General features: G+C 37.2%; 1 protein-coding gene across 4 annotated transcripts in view; it reads left to right on the forward strand.

The window, feature by feature from the left end:
* Nucleotides 1-39: 39 nt before the first annotated feature.
* The window catches only part of XRCC4 (X-ray repair cross complementing 4), a 247,655-nt gene continuing 230,545 nt past the window's right edge, over nucleotides 40-17,149 (forward strand). For 3 of the 4 annotated variants that reach the window (XM_036279198.1, XM_036279199.1, XM_036279202.1), the window contains exon 1: nucleotides 8,020-8,241. Coding sequence is in view for 1 of the 4 variants with exons in the window: in XM_036279200.1 (XP_036135093.1) it covers nucleotides 55-61 (7 nt within the window). In the remaining 3 variants the exon portion in view is untranslated. Of the gene's footprint in view, nucleotides 62-8,019; nucleotides 8,242-17,149 lie in introns of those variants that run through there. The other variant, XM_036279200.1, reaches the window with a different exon arrangement.

Here is a 17,149-nt window from a genome sequence, read left to right on the forward strand (position 1 = left end):
GAGGACGTCCGCCTGTGGGAGCGGGCCTTTTGGAGGAGAACGGAAGTGGAGTCAATGAGAGGTAGGGTTCGGAAGTAGAGGTTTACCTCTAGGTAATAGTAACTGTAGTTTTGTCCCCCCCCCCCCGCCCCTTTTTACTTTTTCAATTAAATTTTTTTTAGTGCTCTCTTTTTTTCTGTCTAAAATTCCGCAGTGCGTGGATATTTCCCGACCAGGATCCCCTTTAATGTGTAACCTACTGAGCCTTCCGTTTGTTGACTCGGGGACGCCCGGGTTCTGTGGCCTGGTGCGCAAGGCGTGCACCTGCAGGCCCCCTTTTCAGTTTCTCACTGTGCACCCGACGGGTTCTTTGGATTACAAAGCCTTTTTGAAATATCCTGTAATGGTTCTGGGGATTAGGAGGACCCTTGAATCTGGAGGGTTGTTTTGAGTACGCTGTTTGATAATTTCTCTAACACTGGCCTTTTCTCTCCCCTTCCCCAGCTTTTTGTGAACTGCCAGTAGGTTGCATCTGGGGCTGAAACGTTCGGCCCTTTGGAATCGGGAACAACTCTCTTTTGTAATAAATGGAAAGCAGCCGCCTTTTCCTGAATTCAGGAGTTGATTATGTACGCTAGGGAAGCGATCTACCAGCATGACAAACCACATGCCAACTTTTTCTTTTAATTAGTAGTAGTATTTAGCTTCCTCTAATTTTAATCATCCCAGTAGGTCAGGCTCTACTCGCCACCACCCCCCACTTTTTTCTTCGCATATTTGAGAGAAACAGGTGCATTGATGTGTACCGCTTGCATAATTTTTGTAATTATTTAGAGTTTATTCCTCTGCCTCCTTAAGTGAGTTAATTATGACAACTTTATGGCTTCAAATATATAGTTTATTTTTTTCCTCAGGCTGCAGAGGGTTCTTTTCAGAATGTTATTTTAAATATTCTTTATTTAAAAGATAGAAAAAAAAAGTGGATAGAAAAAAAAATAAGGGAAAGAAACTCATAAGGAGTTGATTTGCTTTCTATATTTGGCCAAACTATGAGACCCTTCTATATTTAGGGCAACATGGTAATTAAAACATTAGATTTCTGCTATCTGTGATTACATTGTTTGCTACCAAAATTTAAAAATATAACTAACTTTACTTTTGAATCTACTGAATTGTAAAGAGTTGGTCAAATATACAATTTTATCAAGTATTTACTGAGCCTTATTAATGGGAAAATGAGAGTGCAGTAGAGGAATAACCATGGCCTGTTTCTTGGAGAAATTTACTGGTCAAAGGAAAGAGGGGAGTAAGACATGTATAAAAAGTGTACAGTACCCTCTTCCTATCAGAAAACAAGCCATTTATAAGTCTTGCCATTCAACTAAACAAACTTGATGTAGCTATGGAAGTTATGTAATGCAACTCATCGAGCTTGGCTTCTAAAGTAGTAAATGTGTCTAGACTTTATAACTGTTTTTGCTTTCATGTGAAGATCGTCTTGATCTTTATGAACATGTAAGGGTAATAATTCTGTGGGAAGCTGTGCCTCAGGCTACCTGTGAAGAGCACTAGGAAACTGAAGTCGCCAAAGATCACAATCGATTTATTTTATTTATGGATTACACTTACTTTTAGGCCATGGGCACTTAGGTACTTCAGCTTAAAAATAGTAAAGAAAAATATTTGCCGGTGAAAGTTGTACACTGAGGAACACAAATGGCAATAGATGAAGATGAACGTATATATATATAATTTATTTTTTCATGTAACACAGCAAACAAAATTAATCTGACCTGTGGTAACAGGTGGGGAGTTAGTAGTTGAGCTATGTGGTCATTAAGCACATAAACCCCTGCTTTTGGTTTTCACTGCCAGTGAACTAAGTACTATCTTACATGCTACTACTTCAGAAGTCTTCTTTCTGGCAGCTCTGCTATGGATTCTCATTTCTTAATAAATCATCTTAGATAATTTTCTTACTAAAAATAAAATCTGACTGTCATTTCTTTGTTCAAATATTAGCCTGGCCGCTGTGGCTCAGTGCTTTAGCATTGACTCATGCACCAAGAGGTCGCCGATTCTATTCCTGGTCAGGGCACATGCCAGGTTGTGGGCCAAATCCCTGGTGGGGGGCACGCAGGAGGCGGCCAGTTGATGTTCTCTCTCACTACTGTTTCTATCTCTCTCTTCCTCTCCCTTTCTTTCTCTCTAAAATCAATAAAGAAAAAAATTAAAAAGAAAGCCCTGGCCGGTTTGGCTCACTGGTTAGAGCGTTGGCCTGCAGTCCAGAGAGACCCGGGTTTGGTTCCCACTAAGGGCACATACCTCTGTTGCAGTTTGTTCCTGGCTCTGGTTGGGTCGTGTGGGTGGCAACCACTGGATGTGTCCTTTTCCATTGATGTTTCTCTCGCTCTCTCTCTCTCTCTCTCTCTCTCTCTCTTCCTCGCTTTCCCTCCCACTCTGTCTGAACAAAAAATAGAAAAAATGTCCTCAGGTGAGGATAAAAAAAAAATTATTACCTTTCTATGGGGTTCCACAAGAATATGAAACCAGAGGACAAATTGGACATTTAAGGTTTATATGCCATTTCCAGCCAAGGAGGAGGAGTAAAGGGATAATGGTTTGGGACTACATAGAGGAGGGAAGGAAAGGTGAAGATAGGAAAGCAAATGCTTAGTAAATAAATGTTTGCAGGCTCATCTTTAACAATGGATACAGAGAAGACTTTGATCGAATGAGCCTTGCTAGATTCCTCCTTATTACATACTAGTTTTTATTTAACTATAGTTGTCTATGATGATAGCTCTCTTCCTGGAGCAGGTCCTTTGTCTAAGTTCCTTTAAGCAGTTGGGGGAATGTTAAAGGTTTTTCTTGAGTCCTTTGTTTCTTAAATATACCAGCTTAGAATAATCAGTGTCCCATTAGGCATATTTTCGGGTGGCAGACTCAGCCTGCCCTCACTTGAGATCATTTCAAAATGGCTATTACACCACACTCCTCCAAAGTACTTTTGTTAGGGTTACCATTAATCTCTAGGTCATTCTCAGTCATTATATTTGACCTGTAAGCAACCTTTGATACAATTGATCATTCTTTTCTCCATGATATATTTTCTTCACTTGATTTCCAGGACTCTACACTCTTGGTTTTTCTTCTACCTCATTAGTTGTTCCTTCGCAGTCTTCCTTCTATTCTTCCTGATCTTTTATTATTGAAGTTCTCCAGGGCTCAGTCTTTGGTTGTCTTCTTTTCCTCTGTCTATACTCCTTCTTAATGATATCACGTCTTAATGACTTTAAATACCATATGTATACTGAACACTGTATTCCTAGTACCCTCTCTCTGAACTCCATGCTCACACATCCAGTTTTCTACCTCTACATCTCCACTTGTTTAAAGATATTCAAACTTAAATTTCATAAACAACTCTTTTACCCCTAATCCTGCTCCATTCTTTCTCATTTCAGCTGATGGCCACTATATAGCCAGTTGCTAAAAGTTAAATATTTGGCATCATCCTCTATTTTTTCTCTTATATTCCATCCAATCCATCATCAAATCCTATTGACTGGATCTATAAAATATATCTAAAATTTGACCATTTCCTACTATTTCTATTATTAGTATACTGATCATCTCTTGCTTGGATTACAGTAATAATGTTCTATCTGGTCGCCCCTGCTTTCTTCAATCCTTGCCTGTCTACAGTCTATTCTTATACAGTGGCCAGAGTGATACTTTTAAATGTAAGTAAAAAATTGTATTAAAATTTAAGGTTTTAAATGCAATGTGTTAGCCTAGATTGGGTCCTGGAGTAGACAAGATATATTAGTGAAAAAACAACAACAACAACAAAAAACTGGTAAAATCTGAATAGTTTGGAGTTCAGTTAATAGTAGTACACTAATGTTGGTTTCTTTGTTTTAATAAATTCACCGTGGTAATATAAGGTGTTAATTTTAGAGGAAACTGGGTGAAGGGTATGTGGAAGCACTGTATAACTTTGCAACTTTTCTGTAAATTCAGAATTATCCCAAAACAAAAAGTTTATTAAAAATGAATATAACATTAAATTTTTGCTTAAAAATCTTTTACAACTTCTTGTTTGACTCATAGTAAAAGCCAACATTCTTACACTGGCTTACAAGACTTTACATGATCTGCTCTCCCATTACCTCTCTGACTTCATTCCTTTGTATTCTCTGCCTCCTCACTGTGTTCCATCCATACTGGCTGCCTCATTTCTTAAACACACTAGGCCCATTTCCACCTTAGGGCCTTTGTACTGGCTGCTTCATCTACTTGGAATGCTTCTTTCCAGACATCCACACAACTAGTGCCTTCACCTCCTTTATGTATGTGTTCAAATGTCACCTTTTTCAATAAAGCCTAACTCAACCTCCTAATTAAAATTGCAGCTTTGCAACTGCTTCCCCTCTTCCCCCAACTGGCCTCTGCACTCCCAGTTTCCCCTACCCTATTTTATCTTCTTTTACTATAGCACTTGTCACCATATTTTACATACACTAAGGTGTATTTTTAATTGTTTGTCTACTCCTATTAAAATGTGAACTTTATAAAGGCAGGAATTTTTATCTGTTTTGTTCTCTTATGCCAAGTTCTAAAACACTGTTTGATTCATAGAAGTAGACAATATGTTTTGGTTCAATAATTGAACTTGACTGGGTATTTGAATTTGTAATCCTTGATTTACAATCAGTCTGAAACATTGAATTGTTTATCATTTCCATAGATCATGCTATTTCTTGCCTGTAAGCCTTTGCTCATGCAGATTCTTCTTCCTGGAATGCCTTTCCTTATCCTTTTCCTTCCACCCTTAAATCAATTTTTATCCTTTAAGATTCATATCTTAAAAGATGTAAGTTAGGGAAACCTTTCCTGCAATGTGAGGCTGGCTGATGTGCTACTTTTCAGAGGAGCTCCCACCCTGCCTCTGCACTTTACAAGCTTGTAATGCTTCTCTTTGTGTGTTTCTATCTCACTAGAGAGCTGAACGTGTCCTACTCATCTTTGGGATATCAGAGCCTGGGTACTAAGGTAGAGTTTTGATTTCACACTTGGTCTTCCGAGTAGAAAAATCAGTGCTCTATCTGTTATACTCTGTTTTCTAGGGAAAAGGTGACTGTGTTTAAAATAATGGGAGGATGGTTCTTTTTATACAAGTAGGAGGTAGTTTATGCATTTTATAGCCCTGGTCAGTTTGCTCTTAGTCATTTGTGCAGCTGCCCATGCTGATGAGAAAGTAAGTTGTGCTGTTTTTCTAAGACACTGCATGAAATGAATGTACAGAAAGTTATTATAGTCAGCAAATTTTTATTTTATTTTTTATTTATCTTCCCCTGAGGATATTTTTGTATTTATCTTCAGATAGAGTGGGGGGAGTGGGGGCATTGACTTGAGAGAGACACATTGACTGGTTGCCACCCACAGGACCCCAACTGAGGCCGGGATTAAACTGCAATCGAGGTACATGCACTTAGCGGGAACCGAACCAGGATCTTTCTAGTCCGCAGGCTGATGCTCTAACTGCTGCGTCAACCCAGCCAGGGCATCAGCAAATTTTTAATGTTCATGAATTTGGGCTCTTTTTGGGAGAAAAACACCACTGAGACTTTGTTGCCCAAAAGAAGAAATCCACGCTAGAATTCCAAACTGCTCCTGAGACATGCTTTTGTAGATGCCAGTATTGCCAATAGCTGAAAATTAAACTTTTGCTTGTGTGCCTTTGGGAAATCTCAGGGTATTTTCAAGATATTGCAAAGGTTTTCTCCCAGTGATATGGAAATTTGCTCTTAAGGTTGAATTGATGATTAGTTTGTTTTCAGTTACCTGTTATGGTAGGCATTCTGAATTCAAATGGTCCCCTGAATATCATCATCATTGCAGTCTGTAAAGCTGTCTTTCATAATTTTGCCCATCTTTTGGAATAACAAAAAAGGAAATAATTTATATAAATTCTGAAAGATTTTAGTGGCTTTCAACCCCAGCAGTGGAGTTGCAAATGATTAGGCTTGAGAGTCAGTAATCAAAAACAAATATTACTTGAGGACTTGTATTCCAAGTACTCTAGAATTTGTGCCTGGTTTCTTTGAGCTTTACTCACCCTGCAGAAGTGACCAAAATGTTGAAATAAGCAAAGAGCTTAATCTGTATTTTGTGTGTGTGTGTGTCTGAGAGGATGCTTTTAGCTTACTTAAAATTCTATCTGAACAGTTAATGAGAATTTTATTGAATAAAGGAAGTACTTGCTCAGAAATAAGTGTTTGCTAAGAAATGAGATGCAGCCATTGTTGAAGAGTCTCAAAAGTCCTGACAGCATAAATATTGACATGCTGAGATATGTCAATATTTACCATAGAATTTGGAAGTTTCCAAGTTCCTGTTTAAGAAATATGATCCTAGCATTGAACACAGTATATCAATAAATAAGGAACATGTCCAAATGAACAGCTGCTCAGAGAAAATAGGATACCATCTGTTAAACGTGGGGCAGTTAAAAAGTTACATTTAAAAATATTACTGAAGTTTCTTAGGTAATTTGTAGGTAGATGCTTATACAATACAGTAAACTAATATAGTTCCATATGTGGGCTTCATTTAAGTGCTTTTAAAAAATGACAGCGTGATTTTAATTTATAACTTTGTAAATTAGTTGAGCTATGATACTCCTGTGTAAATTGATTTTTAAAAACCTTAATATTGTGTTTAGGAACCAACTTTTTCATTTTAAGCATTATTCTTACAAAAATTGGCTCAAGTCATGACTTAGATATTACTTTTGGGATCTAAAAGTCTGTGCTCTGAGAACTTAGCAATAGAGAAAATATAAGAAGTTTCTTAAGTTTAAATATGATGAGGAAATTTGTCCTGGTTATTATCTGACAACTATGTCTCAGATGGAACCTGTGGAGTAATGAGTTAGTAGAGCCGATCTGTTTGGTTAAATATCACAGATCACCACTGTTAATTCCCATGTGACTGTCACCGTAATATAACATTTGATGCAAAGTAGAAGGATGTTTGAAGCTTCTATATCAAGTCATTGGAACCACGCAAACAATCTTCCATTTGTTATGCAGACTTCTAGATGGTAAAACGTCACATTTTTTTGAGTGATAGTCCTAAAAACCGTCATGTAAAGTCATAAATTACGGGTATTGGGACTGCTCCTGTCATTGGTTCTCTTTTCTGATAACAGAGATTGATGACTTTTATTTAATAATCTAATTTAACAACATGTTATGTTTATATTGTGAAGAATGGATGCAAAGTTCAATTGAAGTCATATATTCTGTTAGAAGCTATCTTTGTTTCTATAAATACCTTGATAAACATGAAAAAACAAATTTGCTTAGAGGTTTATTAAGGCATTTAACCTATTTTCATTATATTAAAGATGGAAGCCTGGCTGGTGTGGCTCACTGTTTGAGTGTCGACCCATGCACGCACCAAGAGGTCGCCGGTTTGATTCCCAGTCAGGGCACATGCCCAGATTGTGGGCCCAGTCCCAAGTGGGGGGGGGGGGGGCGTGCAAGAGGTGGCCAGTTGATGTTCTCTCTCATCGATGTTTCTATCTCTCTCTCCCTCTTGCTTCCTCTCTCTCTAAAATCAATATAGAAAATATATTTTTTAAAAAGTTGGAAAAGAAAGACATTTCAGTATATTAAATATGGAAGAGAAAGAAACAGTTTTATAATTCGAATTGGTTGGTTCTCTCTTTTAGAGAGAATTTGCCAATATTTTGATTTAAGCTGTTGAGTTTTAAGGAGAAAACACTAGACTTATTAATAGTGATTTTTAAAACTTGGCAAACATTTTTTCTTTTTCTTTTGCCACGTAACTAAGACTTGAATCTTTGTTTTGAATACACATATGGTTTTCTTCTAGAGTTATTAGGGCCTTATGCAAAATACTCACCAGTTACCTTCTTGAACCACCTGTTCCCAGTGTTAACTTTAACTTCCATATTACTACCCCAGTCTCTTATTGTTTAACCTCATCCCAAGCCCCTTATTCCAGGAAACCAAAGCTTATCACTCCGGCCAGGCGGAACAGTATCCTGAAACCCCCATCCAAACCTAAAAAGCCGCTGGACAAGAACAACAACTCTTGGAAAGACCCCAGCCCCGACCAATCAAGGACGACCACCACTCCTTGGCCTGGCAACCACCAGCCCTAAGTTTAAAACCCCTTAGTCTGTATGAACCGGCTGCTGCGCTCTACATGGAGGCAGCCTGTCAGGTATTTCCCTCAATAAACCTGCACTTCCTGGTTACTCAGCTCCATCCCGTTCTTATACCCAGTTATTTATTATGTAGTGATAAGAAAGTTGCCCAGTGTTTTCAAAATGTTCTATGTTTTAGATTTGATGAGAGTGTAAACATGTTAAACTTAAAATGTAAAACTTTTTGATGTTGAATATTATGAGTTTAATACAGTGTTTCCCAAAGTGTCTGGTGTACACATACCACTGATGGTTGAATATATACAGTTGCTTGCTTACAACTGTTTTGCAGGTACTATGAGATAATTCAGGTTAAGAAAATGAAATGATTTGCCTAAATTCACATAACCAGTGAATGATAATGAGAATGCATTCTGAAGTCTGTCTGAATCCAAAGCCTGATACAAGGTAGCAAAAGGAAAAAGGAATTTCTTGGCCTCATACCTAAAACATCCATGGTTAGATCTAGATTCTGGTGCTTTTGGAATCAGATCTGAGCTGCTGCCCACCCCTCAGTTCCACTTTTTGCTATTTTGGTTTTGTTCTCAACAGCTCCAGGCCCACTGTGTCATTGCACCAGATCTTTAGAGAAGAATCTGTATCCTTTATAATGCAAATAAAAGTCTTGGAATTGAGTCTCAGTGGTCTGAGTCATTCTAACTTGAATCATGTGCGCATCTCTGAATCAATCATCAGGAATTAATTAGAATGTGATGTTGGCTTCCTCCAAGTTTGTGTTCTACTTCTGGAATATGGGGCCAAAGCCAGCTTGCCTAAAGCCTGTGGACTGAGATGAGCAGAGGTGGGATCACTCAGTGTTGTTGCTGCAAACGGGGGGAGTCTGTATTGGGTGGCAAAAATCAATAAACTTCCTCTTAATGTAGGGGGAATGAATATTTTTAACCTGAATTATAGTGGGACATGGATCATGACACTGGTGTTATCCTCTGACCAATGTTTAATAATAGATAACAATGCTGAATACCTATTGGGAAACTGTGTTTTTTTTTAAGGAACAGAGAAGGAAAAGTATAAGGTAGAGTTATTCAAATTAGTGCAGAATGAATGAATCCAGCCATTGAAATTAGGGTCATTTATTGATTATGTGCCAGGAACTATAATATTTGATTCATATTGTTTAGATAAGAAATCTAAGATGGGATGATTCTACTGATATGCCACAAGACAGGAAATTTTGGAAAATATTACCACTTTTTGGGTATTCTGTGCAATTATTGAATATCTGTATGAATATTTTGTTATATTAATTTTTATACATTTTGATCTTAACAAATTATTAATGTAATATAGAGCCAATAAATATTTAAATACTTTTAGATATTTTTGATTAGCAACTTTTCAGTAATAAAAAAATATATATATATTTTTTCTAAATCTTTATTGTTGAATATATTACAGATGTTCCTCATTGTTCCCTCATTGACCCCCTCCTCCCCACTCCTGCCCCCCTTCCGCCTTTTCCCCACACTACTGTCTGTGTCCATTGGTTATGCATATAATTTCTTTGGTTTATTTCTTCCCACCCCCCAACCCCTTTCCCTTTGAGGTTTGTCAGTCTAGCAATGAATTTGTACTTCTTAATCCCTTCACCTTTTTCACCCATTCTCCCAACCCCCTTCCCATCTGGCAACCAACAAAATGTTCTCTGTATCTATGAGAATGTTTCTGTTCTGCCTATTCATTTTGTCAGTTGATTCCATTGTTGATAGATATGTATTCATCGCCATTTTGTTTGTTCATATATTTTATCTTTTTCTTCAAAAAGACCCTTTATCATTTCATGCAATAACGGTTTGGTGGTGATGAACTCCTTTAATTTTTTCTTGTCTGGGAAACTCTTTATATGGCCATCAATTCTAAATGACAACTTTGCAGGATAGAGTAATCTTGGTTGTAGGTTCCTGCTTTTCATCACTGAATATTTCTTGCCACTCCCTTCTGGCCTGCAAAGTTTCTTTTGAGAAATCAGTTGACAGCCTAATGGGAACTCCCTTGTAGGTAACTAGCTGCCTTTCTCTTGCTGCTTTTAAGATTCTCTCTTTGTCTTGAACCTTTTGCATTTTGATGATGATGTGTCTTGGTGTGGGCCTCTTGGGGTTCATCTTGTTTGGGACTCTCTGTGCTTCCTGGACTTGTATGTCTGTTTCCTTCACCAAGTTAGGAAAGTTTTCTGCCATTATTGTTTCAAACAGGTTTTCAATTTCTTGTTCTCGCTCTTCTCCTTCTAGCACCCCAAGATGCGAATGTTGGCACACTTGAAGTTGTCCCAGAGGCTCCTTACACTCTCCTCATTTTTTTGGAATCTTTTTTCTTTTTGCTGTTCTGATTGGGCATTTTTTGCTTCCTTATATTCCAAATCGATGGTTTGCTTCTTGGATTTATGTACTCTACTATTGAATCTATGTAAATTATTCTTTATTTCAGTTAATGCCTTCTTCATTTCTGACCGTGCATCCATTATTTCTGACTAGTCCTTTTTTATGCTCTTGAGGCCCTCCCTAAGTTCACTGAGGTTCTCACTAAGTTCACTGAGCATCCTTACAAGCAGTATTTTGAACTCAGCATCTGTTAGGTTGCTTATCTCCATTTCGCTTAGTTCTTTTCTTGGGATTTTGTTCTGTTCTTTCATTTGGGACCTGTTTCTTTGTCTCCTCATTTTGGCTGCCTCCCTGTGTTTGTTTCTGTGTATTACTTAACGAGATGTATGGGGCTATCTGAGACCAGATGCTGCTTGTTTGAAAGAATTTAGGAAAAACCTGAAGCAGGATCCAAGACAGGCCAATCCTATGGTTAAGCAAGTGGCAACAGCTTGGGTGGGCTTGAAAGTTGGGTGGGGCGGGGCCTCAGGGAGTCAGCAGGGCGGGGCTACCAGTGTGAGCCAGGTTGCTGGAGTCCCAGATATGGCGACTGTCTGCCGCCCCAGGGAAGGGTTCACCAAAGGAACAAAGGCCTCTGACAGCACATTTGTCCCTGAGAAAGCCCCCTCTCCACCCCTCGCTCCAGTGCCAAACAGCTCAGTTCTTCCCTATATGTCTCTGGCGCCCCTCGAGTTGCCTCCCCTCCAAGCTGAGAGGGAGCGAGTCTGATAAGTCTGTGCGCCGGCCCTTTAGGGAGCTGCCTGGGGCTCCAGCTGCGTCAGCCTCCCTGAGCCTCAGTTCTCGCTGGTTTTTCCAGCCAGAAGTTATGGGGACTTCTCTTCCTGGCACTGCAACCCTGAGCGGGGCACCTGGTGTGGGACGGGGACCCCTCAGTCCTCAGGGAGGACCTTCCCAGCCGAGGTAGCCTGATTTTTATCTGCTACACGTGGGTGTGGGACCAGCCTGTCGCGCCACCGGCCCTTGAGCCTGCGCCCCTCCGCCCCTCCGCCCCTCCGCCCCTCCGCCCCTCCGCCCCTCCGCCCCTCCGCCCCTCCGCCCCTCCTTCCAGTCTGGATGTGGCTGCTGCTTCAATTCCATAGTTGTAGGACTTCCATCAGCTTGATTTCAGGTGGTTTTGAATGTGGTGGTTCTGTAGTTTAGTTGTAACTTTGATGTGGTTGTGGAAGGACTGTGCTTACCTACGCCGCCATCTTGACCACATAAAAAATATTTTTTATTTGCAGTATCTTTGATTCAGTGTTGCATTACGAAATTTACAGTGAATTATGCACCAGTGTTCCTGGTGTCATGACAGGAGTATTTACCAAAGAGCCTATACTGAGTCCAGTAGTTCTTTAGACAGACTCCTAAGTTTTGAAGTATTAAATTATATACTTAAGAATAAATTCCTAGTAGATGACTTTTCTCTTTTTATAAAGGTACCCTATAAATCGGTGGGGAATGTCCAGTCCATGGGCCTATAAGGCCTGTGAAGTCAGTACCAGCTAACATCACATGCCTCACCAAATTAGCTTGACTAAACGTAACAGGCTAATTTTTAAATTGATAATTTTGTATGGCCCATGGATAATGTTATAGATATCCAAATGGTCCTTGGCAGAAAAAAAGTTCCCCACCCCTGCTGTAAATGAATATAATCAGACTGATGTTCAAATAACACTTACTGAAAACTTTTCTTTATGCATTTTATCATGGAAAACTTTAAGCATATATAAAAGTAGAGAGAATGGGCCCTGGCCAGTGTGGGTCAGTTGGTTGGAGTGGTGTCCCATACAAGAAAGGTTGCAGGTTCAATTCCTGGTCAGGGCATATACCTAGGTTTCAGATTTGGTTTCTGGTTGTGGTGTGTATGAAAGGCAACCTATTGATGTTTCTCTCTCTCTGTCTCAGTTTTCTCTAAAATATCCTTCTGGTAAGGATTGGAAAAAAAAGTCTCTTAAAAAAAAAAAAAAGGTAGAAAATGGATTTGCATGTTACCTAGCACAGCAAATATTAACTTATGGCCCATCTTGTTTCATTTAGTCCTAGTCAAAATTCACTCTTCTAAATTATTATTACTATTATATTTTAATTGAAGTAAAATTGGTTTATAACATTATATAAATTTCTTGTATACAACATTGTAGTTTGACATCTGTATGCAAAGTGATTATCACTAAAAGTGTAGATACCATCTAACACTGTTGAAATCGTATGTGATTGTCTGACTTACTTTACTTAGCATAATATGCTCAAGGTTCATCCATATTGTCACAAATGACAAGATTTCATTTTTTTTATAGCTTAGTAGTGTTCCATTGTCTGTGTGTTCTCACATCTTGATTCATTCACCCATCAATCTCAGACACTTACATCTCACATCTTTATTTATTCACCTGTCAGTTGACACATAGGTTGTTTCCATATCTTGGCTATTGTAAATAATGCTGCAGTGAACCTAGGGGTGCATATATCTTTTCAAATTAATGTTTTTATATTGTTGGGATAAATATCCAGAAGTGGAATGGATAGATCATATGGCAGTTCTACTTGTGGCAGTTCTCTTTGTTTTTTGAGGGATCTCTATGTTTTCCATAGTGGCTATGCCAACTTACATTCTTACCAAAAGTGTGTGAGGGGTCCCCTTTCTTCACATCTTTTCTGTGTTTTTGTTTGTTTGTTTTTATAATAGCCATTCTAACAGGTATGCGATATCTCATTGTGGCTTTGCTTTGCATTTCTGTAATAATTACTGATACTGGACATTCTTTCATGTGCCTCTTGGTCATTTGTATTTCTTCTTTGGATAAATGTATATTCAGATCCTCTACCCATTTTTTAAATTGGGTTATTTGTTTTTGTTGTTGAGTTGTACAAGTATATATTTTGGATATTAACACTTTGTCAAATATTTGATTTACAAATATTTTCTATTCATTAGGTTGCTTTTTCATTTTGATCGTGTTCTTCAATGTGCAGTAGCTTTTTAGTTTGATGTAGTTCCATTTGTTTATTTTTGCTTTTGTTTCTCTTGCCTTTGGTGTCAAATCTACCAAATTGAGTTGTTAAGACTCATGTTAAGGAAATTACCTCCTGTGTTTTCTTTTAGGAATTTTATGGTTTCAGGTTTTACATTCTAGCCTTTAATCCAGTATAAGTCAAAAGTGTGTATTATGTAATACATAGTCTAGTTTCATTTTTTTACATGTGACTGTACAGTTTCCCCAGAACCATTTATTGAAGAGACTCTCCTTTTTTCATTCTTGGCTCCTTTGTCATAAATTAATTGTTCATGTAGGTATGTGTTTCTTTCTGGGCTCTCAATTCTGTTCCGTTAATTTGTGTGTCTGTTTTTATGCTAATACTATACTGTTTTGATTACTATAGCTTTGTAGTATAGTTTAAAATAGGGGCATGTGATACCTCTAGTTTTGTTCTTTTTTTCCTCCAAGATTGCTTTGGCTATTTTGGGATCTTTTGTGGTTTCATACACATTTTAGAATTATTTGTTTTAGTCAAAAATGCCATTGGAGTTCTGATAGGGTTTGCACTGAATAGATTGCTTTGGGTTGTATGGACATTTTAATATTAATTCTTCCAATGTATGAGCATGGAACCTTTCCATTCATTTGTGTCTGCTTTAGTTTTTTCATTAGTGTCTTATAGTTTTCAGTGTACAGGTCTTTTACCTCCTTGGTTAAATTTCTTCCTAGGTATTATATTCTTTTTGATGCAACAGTAAAAGGGATTGTTTTCTTAATTTTTCTTTCTCCTTGTTTGTTATTAGTGTATAGAAATGCCACAAATTTCTGCATGTGGATTTTTGTGTCTTGCAACATTATTGAATTCATTCATTAGTTCTAACAGTTTTTTTTGTTTGTTTTTTTTAGTTGCGTTTTAGGCTTTTCTATTTACTTCTTTCTTTCCAATTTGGATGCCTTTTATTTATTTTTTCTTATTTAATTGCCATGGCTAGGGCTTCCAGTATTGTGTTGAATGTACGTGGTGAGAGTGAGCATTCTTGTGTTGTTCCTGATCTTAGAGGAAAAGTTTCATCTTTTCATTGTTATGTCTGATGTTAGCTGTGGGTTTGTCATTTATGGTATTCATTATGTTGAGGTTTGTTCTCTCCTTACAGTACTTTGTTGAGAATTTCTGTCATAAATGTTAAATTTTGTCAAGAAATTTTTAGATGTATTCAGATGATCATATTATTTTTATCGTTCACTTTGTTAATGTGGTGTATCAGTTTGCTTGATTTATGGATGTTGATCCATCCTTGTGCCCTTGGAATAAACCCTACTTGATTGTGGTATATGATCTTTTTAATGTAAAATTTAATTTGATTTGCTAATATTTTGTTGAAGACTTTCTCATCTATGCTCATTAAAGATATTGGCCTTTAATTTTCTTTTCTTGTAGTGTTCTTGTTTTGTTTTGGTATCAGGGTAATGTTGGCCTTATGAAATGAGTTTGGAAGTTTTCCCTTTCTTAAAATTTTTAAAAGAGTTTGAGAAGTATTGATATTAAATCTTCTAAGAAAGTGTGGTAGAGTTTACCAGTGAAGTGGCCTGGCCCCTGACTTTTATTTTTGGGGAAGGTTTTTGATTACTGATTTAATCTCCTTACTAGTAATTGGTCTGCTCAGATTTTCTCTTTTTTGCATGATTTAGTCTTGGAAGATTGTATATTTTCTAGGATTTTGTCCATTTACTCTGTTTTGCAGTTTGCTGGCATATAAGTTGTTCATAGTAGTCATCCTTTGTTTTTTTGTTGGATCAGTTGTAACTTTCATTTCTGATTTTATTTATTTTGAGCCCCTCGCCCCTTTTTTTCCTGGATTAGTTTAGCTAAAGGTTTGTCAATTTTGTTTATCTTTTCAAAGAACCAGCTCTAAGTTTCATTGATCTTTGTATTGTCTTTTTAGTCTTTATTTCATGTATTTTAGCTCTGATCTTTATTATTTCCTTCCTTCTACGAACTCTGGGTTTTATTTTGTCTTCTTCTTAATTCTTGTAAGTGTAAAGTTGGATTGTTTATTTGAGCTTTTTCTTGTTTCTTGAGGTAGGCCTGCATTGCTGTGAACTTCTCTCTTAGAACTGCTTTTACTACATCCCAAGATTTTGATATATTGTATATCTGTTTTTGTTTGTTTCTAGGTATTCTTTGATACCTCTATTGATTTCTTTGATGACCCATTGGTTTCTCAGTAGTGAGTTGTTTGATTTCTACGTGTTTGTGGTTTTTCTAGTTTTATTTTTGTAATTGATTTCTAGTTTTACACCAGGGTGGTCAGTAAAGATGCTGAATGTTTCAGTTTTCTCAAATTTATTGAGACTTGTTTTGTGCTCTAATGTGATCTGTTCTGGAGAATGTCACATGCCACTTGAGAAAGTGTCTTTTGCTGCTTTTGGATCAAATGTTCTATAACTGTCTATTAGGTTCAAGTGGACTGGTCTGTCATTTCAGGTTGATGTTCCCTTATCGATTTTCTGTCCGATTGATCTATCCATTGATATAATAGAGGTGTTAAAGTTCCCTCCTATTATTATATTGTTGTCAGTATTTCCCTTTCGATTCATTAATATTTGATTTATATATTTTGGTGTTCCTATGTTGGGTACATACATATTTATAAATGTTATATCTTATTGTTGGATTGACCCCTTTATGTAATATCCTTCTTTGTCTTTTATTACAGTCTTTGTTTTAAAGTCTGTTTTTATCTGATATGAATATAGATACATTCACTTTCTTTTCATTTTCATTAGTATGGAATATCTTTCTTTATTTCTTCACTTTCAGTCTGTATGTGTCCTTACTTCTGAAATGAATCTCTTATAGGCAGCATATAGATGGATCTTCCTTTTTTATACATTTAGCCACTCTGAATCATTTGATTGGAACATTTAGTTTATTTACATTTAAAGTAATAATTGCTAATTATGTACTTATCATGTTCTGTTACTTGTTTTCTGCCTGTTTTTGTGGTATCTCTCTGTTCTTTCTCTTATTCTCGTTCCTTGTGGTTTCATGGCTTTCTTTAGTGTCATGTGTAGATGCTTTTCTCATTTTCTTTCATGTATTTATAGTGTAAGTTTTTGATTTGTGATTACTGTGAGTTTCATATATAACATTCTATGTATGTAACAGTCTCTTTTAAGTTGATAACCACTTAAATTTGAACACATTCCAAAACTTTATATTTTTACTGCTCTTTCTCATGGTTTTTATTTTATTTTATTTATTTTTAATTTTTCTTTTCTTTATTGATTTTAGAGAGAGGAAGGGAGAGGGAGAGAGAGACGGAAACATCGATGAGAGAGAACATAGATTGGCCGCCTCCTGCATGCCCCCCCACTGGGGATCGGGCCCACAACCTGGGCATGTGCCCTGACTGGGAATCAAACCAATGACCTCTTGGTGCATGGGTCGACGCTCAACCACTGAGCCACACCTGACGGGCTCATGGTTTTTATTTTAGAGGTCACATTTGCATCTTCTTTTATGCATCCCTAAACTAATTATTGTCATTTAGTTTTACTAC

This window comes from Molossus molossus, unplaced genomic scaffold (assembly GCF_014108415.1).
Source record: "Molossus molossus isolate mMolMol1 unplaced genomic scaffold, mMolMol1.p scaffold_m16_p_3, whole genome shotgun sequence".
Lineage (NCBI taxonomy): Eukaryota > Metazoa > Chordata > Mammalia > Chiroptera > Molossidae > Molossus > Molossus molossus.